The sequence below is a fragment of the Sciurus vulgaris genome (assembly GCF_902686455.1).
Source record: "Sciurus vulgaris genome assembly, chromosome: 9".
In the NCBI taxonomy this organism is placed as follows: Eukaryota; Metazoa; Chordata; class Mammalia; order Rodentia; family Sciuridae; genus Sciurus; species Sciurus vulgaris.
The window spans coordinates 72,708,363-72,733,026 of NC_136469.1; the positions used below are offsets into that span (position 1 = coordinate 72,708,363).

A 24,664-nucleotide genomic window follows, 5' to 3' on the forward strand; every position below is an offset into this window, starting at 1 on the left:
GAGTGACCAGCTCCACTGAGGGGGTGAAAGGTTAAAATTATACAAGTGTGCTTTTGGATGCCAAGTACCATTAAATATTAATAGGTTCCCCTGACTCCGTTTTTTGTATGCTTAAAATCAACTGTTCTGACCCAGGGTTTAGTCAGAATTTTACAAAGTGTCTCACCAGGGAAAAACAATCATTTCCATTTCCATCAGATTTTCTTTGGCACAGAGCACCATATTGCCCATCTTGGCTTAAAATCTATCCTATGTATCACTTTTTACTTATGCTCTGCTACTATGGCAGAATTTGTGACACTGGGAAAGGGGCTGGGTTGAGTTTTATATTAGACCCTTGAAAGAATGTGCCTACTTTGTATCAGACACCATCCCAAGATTGGGGAATACATGCCATCACCAACAAAGACAAAACAAAAAGCAAAGCAACACAGAGCAACCAAAATGCTCTCCTGATTCTCAATGTTTACTGAACTATTAATGGCTGAATGAATAATAAACTGGGATGGAAAAGTGACTGTCATTCTGGGAACAAGTCTCTTATTCCCTAACCCTGTGACCTTGCACATTTAAACATCTGAATTTCATTTGCAAACTGGGGACAGTACCAGTATTTACCTTGTAAATTTACCATGGGGATTAAATAGGGAAGGTATGAAATGCCCCCCACGGCACAAAGCACCTGCAAAGATCTCAATAAATCTGAACTTTATCTTTCTTTGAAGGTAGGAACAGTAGCTTTGAAGAACTCATCATGATTTACAACATCTCACACAGTGGTAAGCACACAGCAGGCCCTGAAAACACTCATGCAGTGAACTTCTGAGGCCAAATAAACAATGTTCAGGCATAAAGAGGTACTTTCAAAGTTATCTGCAAATACCTTCCAGAAGTCCTCCATTGAAGAAAGAGTTTTAAAGTTAGTTTTCTCTGTTTTAGACACTGGGGTGTCTAGGAAGAGCTGTGACATTATCCGGGTGTAGTAGTACACATTGGAGCTCATCATGCCATAGGTCACTGGAACAGAGAAAGAGCCCAGTGAGCCCCACCAGGGAACCTGCACACACATTTGCACAGCCTACAGCTTCCATGAGAGGACTATTTCTGATGGATGAACATTTTGAATGGACAAGCATCCATGTTACGTCCATTCTTACACCTGCCTTCCTTCCTACATCATTCTTTTAGGATATCCCTACCTCTTTGGCTTAAAAGACACATTTAACATTAATATTGATCTCTGTGAAACAAAATTGGTTCACCACTGAGCATCAAGTTAAGATCAGATATTTTACTTGATGCTTGGGCTTTCCAACGTGCCTGTTGGTCATCTCCCACAGCCTGAGGATCAGACCACAGGCTGGTGGGGCTGATGTGCACAGGTCCAACAGGAGCAGTGCCAAGCCCCTCAAGCTATGGCTGTACCCATGCTGCTTAGGATGACGCAGGCAGGCCCTTCTCTGGCTCTCCCAGATGAACCCTCCATTTCTCTCTCCCTGCTCAGTTCCTGGTGACCTCTGTGAACTTGACCACCTGAGATCCTCCGCACCATGTGGGCCAGAGGAGACAGAAATCTGGGTTTGTCCATTCCTATGCTCCATTATCACCATCTGATACAAATTAGCAAAGGGTCCTGGCCACAGTTTCTGGTGGAATCTTTTCCCAGATACACTGGATTTTTGCCAGGGCATTCTCTCCTGGAGTCTCTTCATCCTGGAGGTAGTAACCTTCCCAGAGAACCTCAGCTTCGGTGCTGATTCCCTTAATGCTGCCATAACTCTACAAAGAGCCTTTTCATTCAACTTGAATTATCACTTTGTTTCACCATCTCTCTCCCTGGAGGCCCACTGACATAGACCTATCTGCCTCCCACCTACCAGTAAAACCCTGTGTGGTGCCCTCTAACCTAAGCTGGTCCCTGCCATGATTACTCATCATACTGGTCTTGGAAAAGGTGGGAAGGTAATTTATAAACTTGTGAGGTCAATATAAATCAGGGTTTGACTCTTGGCCATACTCCTTATTACCCATGCTGAGCAAGTGGTTTAAACTTCATGAGCTTCAGTTTTCCCTTCTGTAAGATGGGATAATTACCTATTCCTTGAGAGTTTCTGACTCTTAAACAAAAATGACTAAGATTTACCTGGTACTTTATGTGTGACACTTAACAAATGTCAATAATGGTGCTTCTTCCTCCCTCTCTGGGTTGTTACAACCTATTTATTGAAAATTTCAAAATTTAAAAAGTAATGTCTCTTACTGGGTTGTAATTATTATAAGTGCAACAAGGTACATTTCCTATAATTTGCTAACAAAAGTTTTAAGGGGACAAAATATGTGTCATATTTCTTTTGAAGACTTACCTGACTTTATAATAATCTTCAGGCTTCACAAAATGCATATTAAACTTACATTATTTGGGGATTCAATGTTATTTAGTCAATCTCTCATATAGCCCTCTTCATCTTTTCTGCATATAAAAATGCAGATTATTAAACAAGAGGAATGGATAACAGTGATTCAAATACAACTGAGCTCAACTAAAGCAATCAAGCAATAAATATACATATGTTCACAACTTATATAATATATCAAAGAGGTATGAACAATTTCCCGACCCCTCGCTCAGGCTCCCTCACCTGTCATCCTGTGACCCAAAGTAGTTAGGTCAAGAAGAGTCTTCTCCAAGTGTTACCTGAGTTTCTACCTTTCAAAATGTATTGAATCCTAAAGGTTTATAATTCTAACACATTAACATTGATAGAACAGGTACTAAACATGAAGACAAACAACAGGTGACCTCTTTCTCCAGGAGAGGAGTTCATAGCATTTCAGGGGCTGTGCTGCCTGCACAGATACCACCAAGAGGTGTACACAGGTGCAGTATACTCTGCAGAGGCCTTCTGTGGATCCAGAGCCAATTAATGGGACAAAGATGACACAAAAGAGTAAGTAGTGAAGGCTGCCAAAGCCCACTAATGATTAAGTTGGTTGCTTTTAGTTAACATTAAATTGTAATTCTTTTGAATGAGTCAATATAGAATGCTAGGAGGGTTTTTTTTGCCTATGGGTTTGTTGTTGCTTTTAAAAATGAATTTTGATAGCTTAAACCTTCTGAATTCTAAATATGATCCAGTTACGTATACATTTACGTATTTTAGTATGATTTTAAAAATGCTTATCTTTCATTTTCCTTTTGTGTGTAAGACCCAGTATTGAGTTTTGCTTTTGAAAGTCTCAGGATTTGTATTGATTTCCACACCTTCACCCAAAGGGAAGCAAACTGCCCCTGGTTGTGCAGCACCACCCGCTGGACATCAAGGAAAACAATACTTTCTCACCCTGAAGGATGATTATTTTAACACACCTTTCATGAGGTCAGCCCCTTTCTTGCACCAGGCCCTAGGATGAACAGGTATATAGTCCTTTTTTTTCTTAATTCCCTGTCCTGGGGATTGGATGTGGGGTTGCTATACCACTGAGCTACATCTCCAGCCCTTTTTACTTTTGAGACAGGGTATTGCTAAGTTGCTGAGCCCAATCTCTTAACTTGCAATCCTCCTGCATCAGCCTGCTGAGTAGCTGGGATTACAGGCATGTACCACCACACCCAGCTGTCATGCGATATTGTTGAGTGGCAGTTTTACACACTCCAGGAGTAAGCCGCAGCCTGAATCATGTGGGTGGCTGCTCAACAACCCCTGAATTTGGAGTCAGATGATTTAGTCCAGAGTTTCAGCTATGCCTCATTCTGAATATCTGGCTTCATGACTGTGGGTCTTGGTGTCTTGGGATCTTGGACAACTGCTAATTTTGAAATAGGCTAAACCTCTATTAGACAACAAGGTTTTAAATAATTGGTTAAAAAAGGCAAAATGCATCTATAGAATTTTTATAAGAAACATTCAATATGGAGTTGAAAAGAAAAAGTGAGTAAAAAGGTTCAAAATATTTTTAAATAAAGTTATTAAGTGAATGTAAGAATATGAAAAAGATTATAAAAGGAAAACTTAATCATATAAACTATTTTATATTGAAAATGATACCATGCATATTTAAGTATCATGAATTCATGTGTATCAAATAACAAATCATCAAGAAATATAAATTGATACTTGCAAGTAGTGTAAGAATTAGAAAAATCATAGAAATGTAACTTTACATCTGTCAATATTTGACAGAGAAAGTAGATGAAAATTTATGTAGACATATAGGGAATTTGAACTGAATAAATTACTACACAAATATAAGACTTCATATAGGTTAATCAACCCTAACCCCAAAATCTGAAATCTGAATTTGTTGCAAAATCTGTAAGTTTTTGAGGACTTGATATGATGCTACAAGTGGAAAAATTCCATGCCATGAACCTTTATTTCATGAACAAAATTATTAAAAATATTGTATAAAATTACCTTAAGGGTATGTGTATAAGATACATGTGAACATGGGTCCCATCCTCAAGATAGCTCATTACAAACAAACATACCAACATCTACTCCCAAATCCCAAACACTTCTAGGCCTTAGTCTTTTGAATACGGGTTACTCAAGTATAATCAAAAGAGATCACTCACATTGTTACTCAAGCAGTTGTGGAACATTTACAAAACTTGCTAGGTAAGAGAAGAATGGAGGAACTTTAGACTATGGAGAGGGAAATGGGGGGGCGGATATGAAAGATGGTGGAATGAGACGACATCATAACCCCATGTACATGTATGATTACACAAATGGTATGAATCTACATCGTGCACAACCATAGAAACGGAATGATGTACCCCATTTGTGTACAATGAATCCAAATGCTTTCTGTAAAAATAAAAAAAAATTTAGAAACTTGGTAATGTACCAGGCCACAAAGGGAACATCAGTAAATCCCCCAAATTAAAAATCAACTGGGCATGTTTCTTAAGAGGCTGGCCACTTGTAGACAGAGAGGGAGAATGCGGAGACGGGGGACTGGAGCAATGCTGACACACCTAGGAGGGGAGGGCCGCAGCAACCACACAGGCTACAAGAGGGAAGCATGGACCCCCCTAGTTCAGAGGGAGCAGCGCCCCGCCCACACTTTGACTTCAGACGTTCTACCTCAGAACTTTGAGACGATAAATTTCTGTTGTTTTAAGGATAAATACAAGACAAATGAACTTCTCAAAACAAACAGAAAAACATAACCAGTCAACGTTTTTTTAAAGCATAAATTCTGAAAATGAATGAAAAAAAGATGAATTAGCATGAACATACAAAATTAAGTCACAAAGCAATTTAGAAAGTTTCTTTTCCTTAATTACTTGTAGGCCAAAGAGGAAATCAAAATAGCAGAAAAATGTAATTGTCCCAGATTTATTATAAAGTCGAGTTTTAGCAAAGAATTTTGTTAAATCAGTTTAGCAAAGACCTTCACCCTCTATTATCTGATCAGGTTCCTCAGTTGATGTCTGTTGACTCCGGCCCATCTTTAGTCAGAATCCTCCTTAACCATATTTCCTCTTAGAAACTTTTTATTCACTGACTCTTTACTCTGTTCCTTGGCAATAAATTCCCACTTGCCTATGCTGCATTTAGCACATCCTTCCCTATACCCATCATGATGGTCCTGTCTACCTTACCATGCCTCAACAAATACTGTACAATTTTTCTTTAATGGGAGAAATTAGATTGATAGTAAGGGAACCTTACACCTAGAGACAAATTTGAGAGCCAAAATTTGCTCTCAAATTTTGAGGAGGTTGAAATACCAGTTGCTCTCAGGAAATGGAAATTCTGAAAAAAAATAAGCAAAGACTGTAAAGTGAAATGCTAGTCCATTATCTAAAGATTTTAAACTTTATCTTGAAGCTGAGTTAATTACAGCTTGTCCCTTGGGAAAACCACCTGCATTAATCTGTTTTAGAGGCACTAGAACCTGGAGGCAGGGCCTGGTAATCCTAAAAGTTGAGACACAGAGAGAGTGGCTTCAATCCAAACTGGTCCAAGTGGCTTTCGGTCATCCTCTTAAAACTTAAATGGATTATATAACTCTCTTAAAATACTGACTTCCCAATGTTAGCCCTCATCAAAGCCCAGAAAATTTATAGAGTCTGGTCCCTGATCACTTTTCCATCTTCATTTGATGGCACTGTACAGTAACCGGCTTTACTCAGCTTTCAGAATGCTGAGTCTTTTTCCTGCTTCAGAACCTTCAAGTTCTCTCTTCATCAGAGTGGCTCACACTCTTGCTTCAAGAGTGAGAGAGCCCCTTCCTGTAGGAGACCCCTCTTTCCCAGTTGTAAACTTCCATATTACTACACTTAAGGGCAGAACCTAAATCTGTTTGCAATTAATTACATGAATGAAAAAGTGAATAATTCAGGAGAGACAGTTAAAACAGGAACCAGATTGATGTATGAAAGAAGACAGATTTGAGAGATACTAAAAAGGTAAGGGCAGGTATCTCAGAAGCCACTCAAGCTTTGGCTGAGGTGTTCATAGATGATGGCAATGTTCACTCACGTGAAGAACATGACTGAAGCATGCTTAAAGGGTGGTGTGATGTGACAGGTTTAGGACCATTAGGGATGCAATGCCAGTGAGAAAATTCACAGGGATGTCTAGTAGAATCTGGCACAAAGTGTGTATGACAAAAGTCTGAAGCTGCAAAGAAGGACTTGGGAGTCACCATGTAACGTGACTAGTTGAAGCTTTGCTGTGGGAAAGATCACCTAAGAGAAAGCTAAGTACCGAGTCACAGCAAATACTCTGCCTATACATGTTTCAAAGAATGAAGAAACAAAGGAAGTAAATAAGGCAAGGAGGTACCAGAAGACAGGGAGTTAAAGAAGGCAAGGAGGGAAGGAAGTTTCCAGAAAGCTAAATGTCAAGGGACCAAATCCCAGAGGGCTAAAAAGAGCCCATAGAATTTGGCAATAAACAGATCCCCAATGACCTTGGTACAGGGCTTTTAGGAGGTGGAAGAGAGACTGCAGAATCAGTAAGAGTTTGTGAAATAGTTATTCAAATTCCCATGTATTTAATCCAGTAAACAAGAAGTTCTGATGGAACTATTTAAGGCACAGAAGATGCTGACACAAGAGCTTTTGAGAAAATCAGTGGCAGACTAGTATTTTGCTTCTTTTGTTTCAAAACAAAAGAGAAAATTTACATATACATTAAAGCAAGATCGTGATTAAAGTCATTTCTGTACATCTTTTCTTTCTTGTCATTGTGAAGTTGAGTTTTTGTCTAGTCAATTCACCAGAATGGACAAGGAGTTTTCCAGCCACAGTAAAAGGCTTTAACAATTACTTCGCAGGGACTGTGACCTGTATCTTCACTCTGCAGGTGTCTGTTGTGGGAAACTACTTGGGAAGCTATTGGAATGTTTGTCACCAGAAGTGGAGGGAGTGCCCTACTGGTGTGACCATAAACCCCTAACCTTGACTTTAGTGAACACTGTCATCACCAACTCAATCTGTGTGGATTTGCTGCAAATCAGGAAGACTATAGACTAGCATCCTTGCATAGTTTTACAAGTAAAATAAAATATTCCTTTCTTCTCTCAGAACACAAGGGAAAGCCTATTACTAGATATAAAGAAATGGAGAAACAGATTTTTTCTTAAAAGAGATCATCCTTTCCTAGGACATATCAGATTGTATTGTGCCTTTGCTGTTCATTCTCCCATCTTTATTACTTCTTTGCACACCAGTGAGTTTAAAGTCGAAGACTTCTCACATGAATGGATTACATATTTCACTCTGAAAAAAGTTACATTTTTCCTCCTGCAAAACATTTACAGAAATCTCCTGTTTTTCTCAGTGATTTGACTTTAAAATTTGTTAAAATATTATTTTGTAATATTCCTTATATATATATATTCTTTACAATTTTCTGCATTTTAATTTCTTTGACTTATAAAAATACTGACTTTCTATGGTACTGATTCAGTTAAATTTTTAATTTCCATTATTATGTTTAGTGAAGAGGTCTGAACAACTTTGTAGCATGAGTAGAGAGCATAAAAAAAGGAAGAGACAAATCTATTTTTATCATATAGGCTGAAAAGTAAAAAGCTTTTTGCAAAAATCTTCTGAAATACTCCTTATTCCTTCCTATAACTTTGGCATCTAACTAACAAAAGTGAAATAGCATTACTAATAGCTACATTGTGGAACCAACCTATATGCCCTTCAATTGATGAATGGATAAAAAACTGGGGTATATATACATAATGAAATATTACTCGACCATAAAGAAAAATAAGATTATGGCATTTGCAGGTAAATGAGTGTAGATGGAGAATATCATGCTAAGTGAGATAAGCCAATCCCAAAAAACCAAAGGCCATATGATCTCTCTGATAAGCAGATGATGATACATAACAGGGGGTGGGAGAGAGGCAAGAATGGAGGAAGGATGGATTGTATAGAGGAAAAAGAGGGTTGCAGGGAAGGAAAAAATAACAGAATGAGACATCATTACCCTATGTACATGCATGATTACACAAATGGTGCAACTATACTTCATGTACAACCATAGAAACAATAGTTGTACCCCATTTGTGTACAATGAATCAAAATAAATAAATTTTTAAAATACCATTACTGTTTAAAACAGTAACCCATATATATATATATATATATATATATATATATATGTACTTTGATGGTGAATTCATAGCAAACTCAGGTTTCAAGTAAGAATAAATCCTAAATTAGAAAGTAGGATTACATAATTTACATGTTATTTCTATCCTCTTGGCAAAGTAGACTGCTTTTTTAAAACAGGGGACAGAACTAACGTGTTAAGGTGAATGATAAGCTCTTAATGGGCATTTAGCTACTTCCAAAGGAACTGGGAATCTGGACTCAGATAATTAGAACTTATAGTTCTTAGAACCCACCAATATGGTCATTCTGATGTTGTCAATGATTTGGAGATTTACTTCTCACTGCTGTTGTATAAGAGAGAGTATCCTGGGAACTTTTTATGTATTATTTCTAATCTTCAAAACAATCTTTCAAAACAAGTATTTTACAGATGAGGAAACAAAGGTTCAAAAAGATTAAATAATTCACTCAAGTTTCCCTAGCATCTCACTGGTAGAGCTGGAATTTGAACTCAGATCTGTATGAAGCAAAAGAACTTTGAATATGCAAATATGCAGACATAGACAAGATTAAGAGTATGATCTCATTTGCACAGAGAGTAATGATTTTGAAAATTCACAGTCATTTGATATTGATATTGCTGGCAAAATATCAGAATTAGTAATTGAAAAGATGGTTTCTGAGTTACAGGGAAAGAACTCCATCACTAGAAGTCAGTAAGGCTTTATTAGGATTGAATCATGCTTGATAATCCTGGTTTTTAAATTTTAGTCAACAGTTGATAGATCAGAGGAATAACAGAATTATTCAGATAGGCATTAAAAAGTCTTAAATATTAACCTGTTTATGAATACTAGCTGGATGATAATGCAATGAGTGAACTTCATCTGAAGGTGCTGATTAATGGATTGATGTTCATTGGTCAGTCTTTTTTGACTTATCAATCTACAAGGTTGAGCACATAAAAGATAACTTGGCTGATACTGTGAAGCTGAAAGAAGAGCTGATATGTGAGATGAATAAATCTAAGATAATTTCAAAACCTTGGAATGATGAGCAGAACCTAATGAGATAAAATTTAAGAGGTTGAAAGGAAACCCTCTACTATGATCCAGGAAAAAATGCTCAAATAAGAATCAGAAGACACAGAGCTTTACGGCTTTTGGTGAAGAGACTAGGGAATCACTGCATGAAGGCAGGGCAGTGTCTGGAAAAGGAATCTCATGACCCCAGTGTCCACAGTGAGGAACTCTGAAGAACAGAATACATGCTACTGGGAGTTACCATCCTGTGAATTCCTCAAAACCATGTATACAATCACAGGATCAACAGGTGAACAAACCAGAAAGCTTAATCCTGGAGATGACTTAGGGCAGACTGGCTGGCTGCAGACATCCAAAGGGCTAGATTAGAACAGACATAGAAAAGGTACTTGGCATCACTAGGTTAAGAGAGTAGAACTAGGAGAAGGAGTTACAGAGGAAAGCCTTTGACTTCACAGAAGGAAGAACTTTGCAACTTAGCTGGATAAAAATAAAATAACCTATTTCCAAAACGTCAATCTTTTAACCTGGCCTCTAGCTCAATCAAAGGGAGGGTGATTGGTCATTTGGAAGAAATGGTACAGGGGAAATTTTAACATTCAGTGGAATTTTGACCATATGATTACTAAGATCCCATCTTAACCAGAGATGCTAAAATATTCTAAAAATAAAATTATGCTTATTAAATTAAGGAAAAGTACGATTAGGGTGAAAAAGAACAAAGAATATAAAAATTCTAAATTAAATAAGAAATACTAATTTGTCATGTGACTGTGGCAGGTTTTCTAAGCTCTTCTGTGTACTTCTCTGGCCTATTTCCCAAACTTAACACTACATCTGAAAACTCATATCTTAGAAGATTGGGTTAATGGATCTGGGCAAACTGTAATTACTTTTTTTTTTTTAATTCTCATGGTAATTCTGATGTTCAGGTGGTTTCTGTAATTCTAGATTTACTTATAGGGGAGGCCTATTTTGCTGGAGAAATATGTGTGCTTATTGAAAAAGCTAGATAATTCTAATCAACTTGTTAATATTTTAGGCCACTGCAGTTTAGTATTTTAAGTGTCATGTCTATGCAGAAAGCAAATTCCACTTCAGTATTCTAAGCTCTACGGGATTAGAACACAGGAGTTTAAAAAATGTCATCTCTAGCTTTGTAATGTAACATATAGATTATTCAAGCTTTTTAGCATTTCTTTCTTAGATAACATGCATTATAAATAATCTCATATCACTTATGTGAGGAATCTAACATAGTCAAATTCATGGTAACAGAATTAAAGGAGGTTATGTGTCAAAAGACACAAAAACCAAACAAGTCCCTTTCAAACTCCCTCAAAAAAATTTAAAAAGTCCATAAAATGCTGTAAACTGAAAGGTAAGTCATAGTTAATGGAAGAATTTGAAGGATAAAGGAGCTCACTGCCAAACACAGCCAACAGAGGTAAGTTCAGGGAATATTTCTGATATGATGGAAATGTTCAAAAATTGAATTTGAGGGTTACACAACTCTGTATACTTGTAAATATATCAAAATGATACTTACATGGATGAGTTTTAGGACATGTAAATTATACTTCAATAAAGCTTTTTTTAATAAAAAAAGTATCATGAGTTTTCTTTAAAAAAAAGTTCTAAAATCATTTTTTAAAAGCATGAGATACTTCTTCCTAAACAAATACTTTAAAATATCAGAAAATTAGTGTGAGAAAACCAAGAAGATGATGTTTTTCATACAAACATAGTTTTTGACTTTAAGCTAATTTTTTAATTTTCTTTTTTCCACTTGGGTAGGCAAAATCTTAGGAAATGTAAAAAGAAGACATGCCCTGGTGAAACTTGTTAAGAGCTTACTAGTCTTAGTAAAAAAACAGCTTAGAACATAAAAGTTTATAATGTATCATCTCTTGCTTTGTGATATTTAATGTAATATATAGATTATTCAAGTTTTTAAAATTTATTTCTTGGATTATTTAAAAAATACTTTCATGTCTCTCACGTGAGGAATCTAACATAGCTGAAATCTTGGAAACAGACTTATGCTGTGGTACTGGGGACTGTGGGAAGGGTCTGCACAAGTTTCTTGTAGAGCTAAAGTGGAGCAATTATTGAAGATTTTGAAAAAAATAAAGAATTGGCATGAAGGCACTGACAAAGCAAATCCAAAAGAAGGGACTTTTAAAAATATATCAAAAAGACACCAGGTGACATTATTTGTGTTTCCTGAAAGTTAAACTGGGGAAGTCATTCTTCTGAAAACAATTCTTATGTTGACTTCATGTTCACTGATCCCATAACAGTGATGATATTATATTCATTGCTATGAAATATAATGTTAAAATCCTTGAACTTGGGTTCTTCCTGTCTGGTAAATTATGCCATGCTTCTCATAAAGGAAATGACCACAACTAACAATGACCTGGCTAGTCAGATACTGATGACGTTTTGATGTATGCTTTCCAGAAGATAGAAAAGTGTTTATAAAATTCTTAATCAGAACTGAAAACAAAGCGGAGATGAGAACGGCTGGCTAGAGACTTCTGGTGCCTACATGCTTCTTTTTAATTATGATTTTGACAGGTCAGACATTTTCAAAACTTTTCCATGAGTGGAAGCAAACAGTCTACTTACAGATGCACAAGACTATGAGGAAAAGGAGGTATGTGACCAGTTCCCGTAAAACGCTTTTAAGGTATTTCTCTCGGTTAGTGCTGCTTTCCTCCATGAGTCTTGTTCCCCAGAGACCTTTAAAATAATAATGGAAAAAAAAAAAAAGATGTCATTTTATCTAAGAAATGTCATGAATGACAAAAGGGAAAAACATGAAATAAATAATATAATCTGTAAGGGGAGTCCTCATCTATAAATATGAATATGTTTATTTTAGCAATCTCTGAATGCAAGGAGGAAACTGGTTTAGCAGGAGTAGCTTTTATTTCAGATGCTCTGCTGTCCCCCTGAATGTGCCAACATGAGGCAATAATCCAGTCATCTCAACTCCCAAGACCATTGGCAAATATTTTAGTAAAAATTTAGGACAGGAAATGAGGGCAATTTCAAAGAGGAGATTAAGCAATTGTGCACAACTCACAGCTCTTTCTATCTGAGAAAAAATACAGCCTGGTATCTGATTGCTAAACCCAACTAAGAAGATAAAGGACTACATCGCTAATGACTTTTAAGGTCACCCCAATGAAAAGAATTTCTGGTTTGCGCATAAATTCAAGCTGGAAACACCCATCATGCTTTTAACACACTGGCAGAAAAGCTACTCTGTGCTCATCTTTGTCCTTTAAAAAAACTCCATGGTGCCTGATTAGCTTAGCAGATTTTCAAAATGCCAATTAACATATGCTCTTCAAATTAAAAGCAACAATCCCCCTCCCCGTTCCCTCTCCCTCTCTGTCTCTCTCTCTTTGGAGAAAAAGTAAAATCAGCAATTATGTTTTATATTTTAGCAGACGGAAAAAGCATTGGGCTGGCTACATGAAGATGACATAACCCTCCGTGAGCTTGCTGGAGAGAGTTACCACAGTTTTGGATTCTGCCAGCAGACAGACATGATGGCCATCCAAACCCCTGTTAATGAACAGTGTGGTTAAGTCACATTACTAGTTTCTTGGAAGAACCTTAATGTTTTCCAGAAAAGACAAACGTCTCAATCCTTTTGATGGATTAGGTTGATTGTTAATAACCCACCGGTCTTTACATGTCACCTCATGCTTTTATTCTACAGACCTTATCTCCTTCAATAATTGAAACTTATAGCATAGTACTTAAACCACAATCAAGTCATACAGAGAAGGGGGAAAATTTGTACAGGACCTTTCACTGTGAAGAAATGACTTCATCATTAATGTTTATGCAATCTTTAAATCTTAGAATAATACATTAGTTCTCCTCTTAAATTTGGATACATCCTTTCCTTTCCTTTCCTTTCTTTCTCCCCAGTTTCCTTTAGGCAAATCAGCATCTGGATTGAAAGACACTGTATTACCCATCACAGGTTTTACCACTCTGAAAGTGGAGCATAACTTATGACCAGGTTTGCTTCTGCCAAGATCTGGTAGTCGTCAGAAATTACTCACTCAAAAGAAATGCAGCAAGCAGAATGTTTGTTCATTGAAACTCTATCATATTAAAGAATTATTACAAATTTAAATGACATGGAAAATTACAACTCAGAATAACAGAGGCAGCCAAGGATTAAGCTCAGTAGTCCTGGATACAACCACACCATTTCTTTCGGTAGACTTCTTTTGGAGCCCCAGTCTAAAATATTCATGTGAGTAGAAACTAGTCTCCTTAGCATCAGGAAGAGCTATTACTCTGCCCAACTTGATCAGAGATTTCATTTTTTCCCAGGATTGATAGATAACAATGTGTAAATAATAGGAATGATTCTTAATATTCACAAGTGGTATTGTTGCTCTTTAAATGGAAAAAAAAAGATTTCGATCAAATTTTATTCAAGCTAAATTTGCAATGACCTATGGCAATTTAAATCTGGCCCTGGAATGAAACATTTCTAAGAAAAACAAACAAGTCTCCTTACTTATATTTTTATATGACAAATTATTAAGTGTTTACTTTTTCTAAACTATTCTACCTACCTCCTCAAATATTTATGGGTTTTAAAATTTTCATTCCATTTTCCCACTCAGTATGTATATAGAATCTACCTTAGGAAACAAGGTACATTCTTTACATTCTGATGTAGAAGTGATTACACTCACAAATAGGTAAAATAATTGTCCTGCAGTCAACTATTTCCCATATTTAGTAGCACCGATAAAGTAAGAACAGTTAAGTGTGCAATTCTTATCCAAAATGGCGGCCTGCACATTCCAAAGGTGGCTCAGATTCATAGGCCCCCAAGGATTTTTCTTTTCTTTCTCTAGAAATCTACTTTTCCTCTTTGGGTTAATTGCATCAAGTCAGAAATTAAGGTCTCACCCCAGAATGGGCCCTCCTCTCATCCCTCACTTGGAGCTGGTTCCACAGTCCTGACAAGCTATTTCTTCCATCCCAGCTCATAAGTCTGGTTGCAGCTCTGGTCACCCCTCCCCATCAGTCTGCTCCTGACTTGGGGTCCCAGTCACTAGAACCATTCACCTCACCCCAACCTCTCTGTCCTCCAACTGCCTATGGGAAAAAGTTTTGATTCCATAATATGAGTGGCAGGTTGCTTGGTCCTGCTGCTTCTATTGTTCCTTCCCTGAATTTCTCCCTCATTCTTCAAAATGTAGCTGAAGTTTGACCCCTTCTGGAAGTCTCTGAGGTCCTCAGATAGAACTGGTTCCCTCTTCCTTGAGTTCCTCCCATTCTTAGGACCTGACATTGCAACTGCCTACTATCACCTCTATTACCCCCACTCAACTTTGAGCTTTATAAAAGTTGGTCCTTGTCTTATTTTTTCTGTGTTCCTAAGACCTACCATAAAAGGGATTCTCAAAAAATGTTCCTTGAGTGCATGAATTCTGTTACTAGCATAACCTTAACAATCTCCAAAGGGCAGAAACCCTCCCCCAAAATAAGCCCCTCAGGTTATGAAAATATAAATTCTCATTCGTTCAAAATCATGGTGCAAACAAAAAAGGAAAAGGAAGTGATAAAATTTGGGTTAAAAATAAGAGAAAGTCACAACAGTCAAAAGGTGGGGAATGGAAGGGAACCATGTCCACCAACTAAGGAATAGTTAAACAAAACATGGCATAGACAGACAATGGTACACAATTCATTCATAACAAGGAGTGAAGTACTGCTGCCTGGATGAACCTTGAGAACATTATGCTAAGTGAAATAAGCCAGATACAAAAGGGCAAATGTTGTTTGATTTCACTTATTATATAAGATATGGATTGAGACTTTCACAGAGGCAGAAAACAGAATAGAGGTTTCCAGCAGCTGGTGTAAGTGAGAATAGGCAGTCAGTGAATACAAAGATTCTGTTTGGGATGATGAAAAAGTTCTGGAAATAATAAAAGTTAAGTACATTCATTATGTTATTTATGGATTTACTTAAATGCCACGGAATTATACACTCAAAAACAGTTAAAATGATACATTTTATGGTCGCAAAGGTGCAGGCCTGTAATCCCAGCGATTATGGAGGCTGAGACAGGAGGATGGAGAGCCAGCTTGAGCAAAAGCAAGGTGCTAAGCAACTCAATGAGACCCTGTCTCTAAAGAAAATACAAATTAAAGCTGGGGATGCGGTTCAATGGTTGAGTGCCCCTGAGTTCAATCCCTGCCTCTCCCCACCAAAAGATACATTTTACGTTACATATGCCATTTTTTTTTTTTTTTTTTTAAAGAAAGGCAGAGCTGTCCTACTCTCTAGATCAAGAATTTTATCTGGAATATTCTGATGAATCCATGTTATAAGGTAGGAGAAAGTGAAAATGGCTGGTTAAAGTTAGGTGTGGGCATTCCAAGGATACAGTGTAGTGGGTAATAACATCTTTGGAATCCAATGCTTGAAAGTAAATTCTGATTCAAGCATTTAACAGTTATGACACAGGGCAAGTGGTTTAACCTCATCAGTAAAATGGTGATGATGATGATAGTTCTTGCCTCACAGGTTTATCCAGAAGATAAAATCAAACTATGTACATAATAAAGAGTTCAACACAGTGTCTGGAATACAGTGAGCAACAGATTATTATTTTTTTTATTCAATTTAACAACTTCAGCAAGGTTTCTCAACCTCTACACTCTTGACATTTGGAGCAGGGGAGAATAATGGACTGTGGTGGGAGTGGGGACCCTTTGTGCATTGCAGGAAGTTTAGTAGAATCCTTGACCTCTACCCAGAGATGACAGGAGTGCCCCCCCAACCTCACACCCTGAGTTACCAAAACCAAAAATGTACTTGGAACCTGCCAAATGCCCCCTGAGGGACAAAACTGCCCTCAACCCCAGGCTGAAGGTTGAAGGCTTCTAATTTAGAGCAATGCACTGCTGTTGATGAAACAAGACTGAATTCTGAAGCCTCAAGAACACTATGTGAACTCTCACAAACTGAAACAAAGAATGATGGGTTGGATGTGTATTGTCGGGTTTGCTGCCATCAACTACAAGCCAACTTCCCATCTTTTTTAAGTCTTAATAACTTTCTAATAACTGAATATGCGCCCCTAAAGATATCAAAAGGAAAGGCAGGGAAAATGCAAGAGTACAGCCTATCACATGGATTCAGGTTCTCCCAAGTGTACAAGTTCACTTATCAAAAACAAATAGCACACCACTGTCAGTGTCAAGGTCTGATTACTTTGTAGAAGAGCAGACCTAGTATTTCATTTGAGCCCTAGCACCAATATGGCAGAGATTACTAGCTGCCCACCAAAATCCATTTCTTCTCTTCTGGACATGTGGCTACATCATCCTTCCCAGCCTCCCTTGCAGATGTCCTTTGTTATGTGATTATGAACTTTGCCAGTGGAGCCTAAGGGGAGGTGATGGGGACCATTTCCAGGATGAGGCCTTTAAGACAACAGCAGTGGCAAGCTGTCTTCCTGCTCTAATCACCAGAACCTAGATATCCAGCTCTGGTGATGCACGTGTGCCCTGGGAGAGCCACATGAAGGAAGGAGCCTATCTCCCTGAATGACCCCATGGAGGAGAGAGGCCACTAACCTGGACACCCTCCTTAGAATATTATGTGATTAAGAAATTAGTTCTTCAGGGTACTGAATGGGAAGAAAGGCATTTATTTCTTATAGTAACTTATCTCACCCTGCCCAATGCAGGTAGTTGAATGTTTGTAATGCAAAAATTTGAAATTCAAAATATTCCAAATCTGAAACTTTTTGAGCACCAGTTTGACCCCTCAAATAGAAAATTCTACACCTGAATTCATATACTATAGTCCAAATGCAGGTGCACTACAATACTGCATAAATTACTTACAGACCATGTGTATAAGGTATATATGAAACATAAATGAATATCATGTTTAGTCTTAGGTTCCTACCCCAAGATAATCTCATTGTATATGTAAATATTTCAAAATATGAAAAAATTCCAGAATCTAAAACACTTCTGAGCCCAAGTATTTCAGATTAGGAATATTTAATTCATATTTTGGAATTTCTCTAGGAATCAAAAAAGCCCAAGAATACATGTTTAAAATAATTAGCAGAAACTGACCTTAGTAAATTGATACAATCATAAAATATTCAACTTTAGAAATTCAGACAATATAACTCAAAGAGTGCCACATTTTACCTTTATACTGAAAAGAGTTTTCAAATAAATAAGGAGTTAATAAGATGGTTGGGAATTTCTCTACGTCTGGGGCACTGAATATCTTCCAGGCATCCTTTGCTGCATCTGGTCCAGGCTTGCAGCACCTCCACCCTGGCTACTTTCTACTCAGTCTCCTGCCTTGGCATTTCCTTTTTCAAGTTCTCCTGCTCACCAAGCTACTGACTCCTAGTCCCTATCAGCATGTTCTCCTTCCACTCAGAAACCTTCAATTGCTTCTTAATATTTAGGTAGACATTCTTAATTTCTTGTTTAGATACAATGTATCCCACTATCGGTCCTTAGCACTTCTTTCCTGACTGTCTTGTGCTAAGAAGACAGATCTATCTACTGTCTAAGGAGCAGGAAGGACCACTTGTTATCCATCTCAAATTCACGTCATTAAACAAAAAGCAAGTAGGCTGAAGCTAGAAGGGACTTAAGAGGACATTTGAGTGAACTGTTTAAAGTCACTAAGGCAGGAGAACTCCAGGCAATCTCCTGATCACTCCAAGCTTGAGTAACTTCTACCTTTAAAAATCACAAAAGTTACTTCCTGTTCTGATCTTAGGGTACTGCTTACATAGTACATGTAAGAGTTCCATCATTGGTATCCTAAGGGGGGGAAATAATGCAATCCATTTATAGTTATTTTACATTCTGGGTTCTCTCCATAGGAAAATGGTGATATGCTACCCTAGTTTTGTTTCCTTTCACAGCTGCTAGCACCTGATTAACTAGATACTGGGTGATATTTATCTAGTTGCTTATCTAGTAAGCAAGAAGAATGTCAACTCTATTTTTTCCTAAAAGAAATAAAATAAAATTTTAAATATTTTCTATAATTAATATTTATGCTTGAGTCTACACTCCTGTAAGTTAAACCCTTGATGTATTTTCTTCTTCTTACATTTATCAGTTAATTATAAATGATATTACCAGGGAAACAGATGAAGAGATTCACAGGGCAAAGCACTGGAAAGGGGTACACAGCCTCCCTGTGCTTTCTGGGCACACCACACTCTAAAAGTCCCATGTGTTCGGCTAACTTGAAGTTCCCACTGATATGGCTTAACTAGTATTCGCTGTAATATCCCTCAAATTTTTCTTTAAAAGCAATAAATGTGTATATACCCTTATATAAAAATATATATCTCATTTTATTGTATTCCATTATTGAGTTTAGTGAAAGGTTAAGTGTTTTATTAAATAAAATGAGTTGAAAAGATCATGTGACTTACTAGTATTTATTAAATTAAAACAAACTTCTCTAACTTCATTGATTTTTAATCATATTTTATGTAGTATGAAATAACATATAATTTATTTTGATATAATTTTGATCCTTAAAAAACTATTAGTCCTTTACTAATCTGCTCATTCAGGTTATCAAAAAAAATCTTTTGTTCTCCATCATACCCTGAATCAAATAAACTAGTGTAAGCACAAAGGTAAAAGAAATACTTTTATAAACTATAATATTTATAAAGCACTCCCAATAGGGCAAAGGCTTCCTACTCATTTCATATATCTCATTCAATTCTTCCAACAAATTGAAAAATACTATGATTATCTCTCATCTTTTTTAATAGATGAAAAATTTAAGAATCAAAGCAGTCAAATATACTTGTTCAAGGTCATATAGCCAACAAGTAGCAGAACTGGGACTCCAGTGTAGGCCTGATCTGTCTTAACTGCACTGCTACAACAATACCTGGATGACTTTTGTGAATGATTTTCAAAATTGACAGAGAAGGACAAGAAGGCTTTCCAAAAAACTGAGAATGGAAACTTGTAAAGGTGGAGATTAAAAGAATTTAGTGGTAAGAGTTAATGCAACACTTTTCCAAGGATGTCTCTTACAAAACTTTATAAAAACAGGATATCATTTGCTACTATAAAATCTGTGTCCTCACCAACTAATTCAAAAATTCCTCTCCTGCCTTTTGGGCAATTGGGTGCACTGAACTCAGACACATTTATCAGCTGGTATTTGAAGATTTCGTCATTTTGTTGGAATCGCAACGAACGTTGTTATTTAAAAACACACTTTCATTTTTTTTTTTTTTTTTTTTTTTTTTTTAGCAACGTAAGCTGTTCTTTACAACTGTTTTAGAAAAATGAATAGAACTAGAAATGGCCCAAACATCTATTTCATAGACATTATTTTATTCTATTTATGGTGTTCTCAACACCTTCTCCCCAAATGATGATACACAACATCATCAAAACAACATCAATGACAACCTGACACTTCTCCCATAATTTGGATAACACCGTGTTGTTACTCTTTCCAGAAGGGAATGAGAGGATAGTGGAGCATCAAGACCGGAGAAACGGGCAGGAATGGGAGCTAGTTTATTACTTTCTTGATTTTGTGACATTAAGTAAAACATGCAGTTGCGACCACCATCAGTTATACTGGAATATTCATTCCTTTCCCCCCAATGAAAACCCAGTTTGTTTTTCACTTGTTTTCAAACGAAGAAAAAGAAAGGAAGAAAAAAGAGCTTACAAATCCTAAAGAGGGAGGGAGGTACCCAATAAATTCTCACCAACAAGGGCTCAGGGGAATTGAGCAAAGGGTACCGGAAATAGAGCAGAATTAGCAGAGGTGGGGAATGCACTTCCAAAGGAGGCGGGGACCCAGAGAGCGGCGTTAGGTGGAGGCCTGGACAGCTGTTCGCCACCCGCTAGGGCTCCGGGCGCTAGCGACAGTTCGGGTTTGTGCATCAGCCACTGCGGGTCGTGCTCTTACCTCGAAGTCCTCGAAACAGCCTCTCAGCCCAGGCCACGCGGGGCGGCTGCCCGTCCAAGGGAAGGTGGCGATGCAGTGGGTCCCCGCCGCCCGCCGGGCTAGGGCACGGCGGACCCTGGTCCTCCCGCCGGCGCCGTCTCCCGTTCGGATGGCCGGCGCCGTGGTAGCTCCCCAGCCCCCGGCCGCGGGCGCCCACGGAGCTCACAGTCGAGGAGGCGGCCGACCTCCGGCTGCCCGGACGCCACTCCACGTCCATCTCCACCACCATTCCCCCTTCTTCCCCTTCCACCTCCTCTTCGTCGTCGTCCTCCTCCGCCTCGAAGCCCGGGTTATCGCGGCTCCACGCCTGCCTGGAGCAGGAGGAGAGCGGAGGAGAGGGGGAGGCCGAGGCTCCAGCCGGAGGGTCCCGCGCGGCAGCCTGCCGGATGCGCTCCATCTCGATCTCCAGGCCCCGCTGCTCCCGGAGGCCGCCCGGGGCGGCGAGGCCCGAGCCGCCTGCCAACAGCCGCCCGGGGCCCGGCGCTCGGGGCGGAGGCTGTCGCTTCGCGTCCCCGGGCTGCTGTGGCTGCACGCGGCTGGAGTTCACCATCGTGGTCACTGGCGACCGGCGCGCGGATGCGCTGCGCAGCCCTCGATGCTGCCCTCCGCAGGAGCCATGTTCTTTTCTTCCCAGGGCCGCCACCGCCTGCTCCCCGCCCCCGACCGCCCCGCAGTCCCGCGTCCCTCGCCCGCCCCCTCGGCCCGCCTCCCCTAGCCTAGCCTCGCCTTGCCCAGAAGTCGCGGTGCGCTGCTGGGGGAGGCGCGAGGAAATCGCCCCACGCCGGCGCGCGCCCTGCAGTGCCCAGGCCCGCGTTCCAAGTTCAGTCGGAGCTGGAGTCCAGGCGGGCGCCCGCATTCCATCGGGTAGAGCCTCTGTAAGGGAGGGAGTAGCTGGCCCGCCTGTCTGTGGGGAGACCTCCAAATAATGTTTAGGTGGCAGATAACTGCCAGCCACTATTATCTCGATTTACCGAAGAGTTTAAAACATACACACAGAAAGGCCGAGACCCTTTGGTCAGATAGCGTGAATTAGTGAAATCCAGCTGAAGCTGAAGTCTCAGCAGGAGCAAAGAAAACTTTCCCTCTTTCAGAGACCACCAGGAAAATACTAGCACTGAATTGCTTTGCATTCGGCTGCCCTCCTTACCCTGATTCTGCTGTTTGGTGACTTCTTCAGTCTTTACTTGGCTTCTCCACACATAGTGGGGATACCAAGGATTGGGGCTCGATTCTCAGATCACTGGTGCTTCCAAGGTGATTTCATTTCTTCTCTTGGCCACTATTGGTCTCTGAGCAACAGAATCTTGCAAGAGGCCTGAAGTCTAGAACTTTACTTCTGTTCAACTGACCCATCTACTGGACGTTCAAACTCAATCTACCCCAAATTCAATTTTTAATCTTTTCTCCACTTCAACAACTGTTTCTCCCACATTCCCAGTTGAGGGTCTATGCATCAGCACTGCCTTCCTGGCTTCTACATGATATTCTCATGTGTGCTTCACCTCCTGCACCTTCTCCAAATCTTGTTACTTCTGCCCACAAATGTCCCTCTGTTGGAATCTTTGCTGTACGTTCCCACTAGCCTTGTTTTACACCTTGTGTTATTCTTCATTGGCGAAATGATCTCCTGTCGATTCCACCTCTTTTCTCCTTGCCCACGTCCCTCTGTTGCCAAATTATATTCCAGAATCAAAGCTGCTAATTTGTTATATTGATGCTTAGACACTTCTGTAGACTTTCAGCAGTTTAAATAACATTTAATTTCTGTAGTTTGCTTTAGTAAATTTTCATGATCTGCTCCTGAATTACTTTGCTAATGCAGAGATGCTGTAAAAAACTACCAAGTTTGGGGTGGTTTAAACAATGGAAATTTATTTTCTTTGAAGATGTTGGCTTGAAAATCGATCATCTTTTCTCTGTGTCTTCACATGGTCTTCCTTCTAATCTTCTCTTCCTTTAAGGACACCAGTCATATTGGATTAGGGTAATTAGCTCAATTAAAGTTTATCTCCTAGTGTAGCCATATTCTGAGATGCTAGTTAGGACTTCAAAATATAAATTTAAGGGAGGACACAATTCAGCTCAAAAAAACTTCTAAGGTACTTTTCTAGTGTGGTCTCGCATACCATACATCTGCCTATGCAGCATTATTCGTTGATTTCTATGCATTGATAACTTGCTGATTAGATAATTGTGGCTACCCATCACCTGATCATGCATTTTATCTAAGTGTCTGTGTCCTTCTCCTGACTGTAAGCTTCTCAAAGGCAGGGCTGGTGGTGGGTCCAGAGCACAAACCTGACTCCTGCTATTCCTCAGTTCCTCCTCTAGATATGACATTTCCTGTGTCCCAAATAAGGAGGTAGGCACGTTGAACAGAGTGTGATACAGTCTTTGGCTTCCAAACGAGACACGTCAATCAGAAACTAAAACAGAGATTTTCATCTTAAACAGATTTTATGATTCCTGTCATTCAAGAGGTTTCTAAAGATGAAGTGCCCTGAGCAGCACCAACCTATACTGCATTGTTAATACAGTTTTGAATTAAGAGGTCAGAGGAAAGCCAGGAATGAAAAGAGAGAACAGAATCCGAGCAAAAGGTATTCCCTGGAGAATAGATCTAGTGCAGTGTTTTTAAAATATGACCTAACGACTTCCAGTATCACTTGTAGCATTTGTTAAAAATATAGATTCAGGGTCCCCACTCCAACCTCATTGGTTCAAAAACTCCGGGACCTCAGACATGAAATTCTTAATCTTCTGAATTGTGGGGAACTCTTAACTTTGAGAAGCAAAAGTATGTTCCAAATGGAGATACTTTCAAAAATGTTTTTCTCTGATGTCCTATACTTCATTATTACCACTGATGCTATCACTTCAATGATGAGTCAGATTGATTCTTTGGTTTGTGACTGCAGTACTCTAATTCATTGCAAGAACCCAGGAGGCAAAGTGCCTGGGTTTAGATATTGCTCTCTACTTCTGAGCTGTGCAAACTTGGACAAATTATTTACCTTGTGTCTGTAAAAATGAAAATAATGATACTGCACACTTCATAGTGTTGTGTGGATTAGGTGAATTAATATATGTAAGTATCTTAATCCATCCGTTCAGGATATTATAATAAAATTACCATAGATGAGTGGCTTATAAACAACATTTATTTATCACAGTTCTGAAACCAGGGAAGTCTAAGATCATGATGCCAGCAGGTTTGGTGTCTGGTGAAGGTCTAGTTTCTGATTTGGAGGGCACCTTCTAGCTGTAAACTTGCAATGTGGAAGAGTCAAAAGAACTCTGTAATGGTTTGGATCTTAAATGTACTCTAGAGGTTTATGTGTTAAAGTTGCCAGCCTGTGGCACTGTTGGAAAGTGGTAGAACCTTTGTGCATTAAGGCCTAGTGGAAGGGAGTTAGATTATTTGGGACGTACCCTTGAAGGGACTGTTGGACCTATGCCTGTCTTGCCTCCTGAACGTCTTCCTCTCTTTCTTTGCTTTTTAGCTTCCATGAGGTCAGCAACTTTGCTCCACCACACTTCTGGGCATGATGTTTCCCTCACCACAGGTCCTATGGCAGTAGGGCCCAATCAGCCATGAACTGAAACCTTTGTTAGCCAAAATAACTTATTCTCCTTTAAACTTGATTTATCTCAGGTGTTTTGTCACAGCAATGAAAAAGTGACTGACACAGCCCCTTTGGACCTTTTAAAATAAGGACAGTAATCCTTTTTATGAGGGCCTCATTCTCATGACCTAATTATCTCCCAAAGGTCCCCTTCCTTAATAGCATCTCTGTGAAGTTTGGAATTTCAGCATACAAATTTTAAGGAAACACTAATATTCAGACTATAGCAGTAAGGCATGTGGAACACTGCCTGGCACGTGGTAAATCCTAGCAGTGCTAGGGCTGTATTAGCTTGTCTATCTTCAAAAATTATTTTCAGTTGCTATAATTGCTTATTTGATCATCTTCACCCAGATTG

The 24,664-nt window shown here is 39.0% G+C and overlaps 1 protein-coding gene across 1 annotated transcript in view; it reads right to left on the bottom strand.

The window, feature by feature from the left end:
- Window positions 1–21,347, bottom strand: part of PKD2 (polycystin 2, transient receptor potential cation channel) — a 48,737-nt gene extending 27,390 nt beyond the window's left edge. Inside the window, exons 1-3 of the mRNA XM_079153234.1 lie at window positions 20,642–21,347; window positions 12,268–12,381; window positions 884–1,017 (exon numbers count right to left, since the gene is read on the bottom strand). Coding sequence (XP_079009360.1) covers window positions 884–1,017; window positions 12,268–12,381; window positions 20,642–21,230 — 837 coding nt within the window. The 5' untranslated portion in view covers window positions 21,231–21,347. The remainder of the gene's footprint in view (window positions 1–883; window positions 1,018–12,267; window positions 12,382–20,641) is intronic.
- Window positions 21,348–24,664: the final 3,317 nt, after the last annotated feature.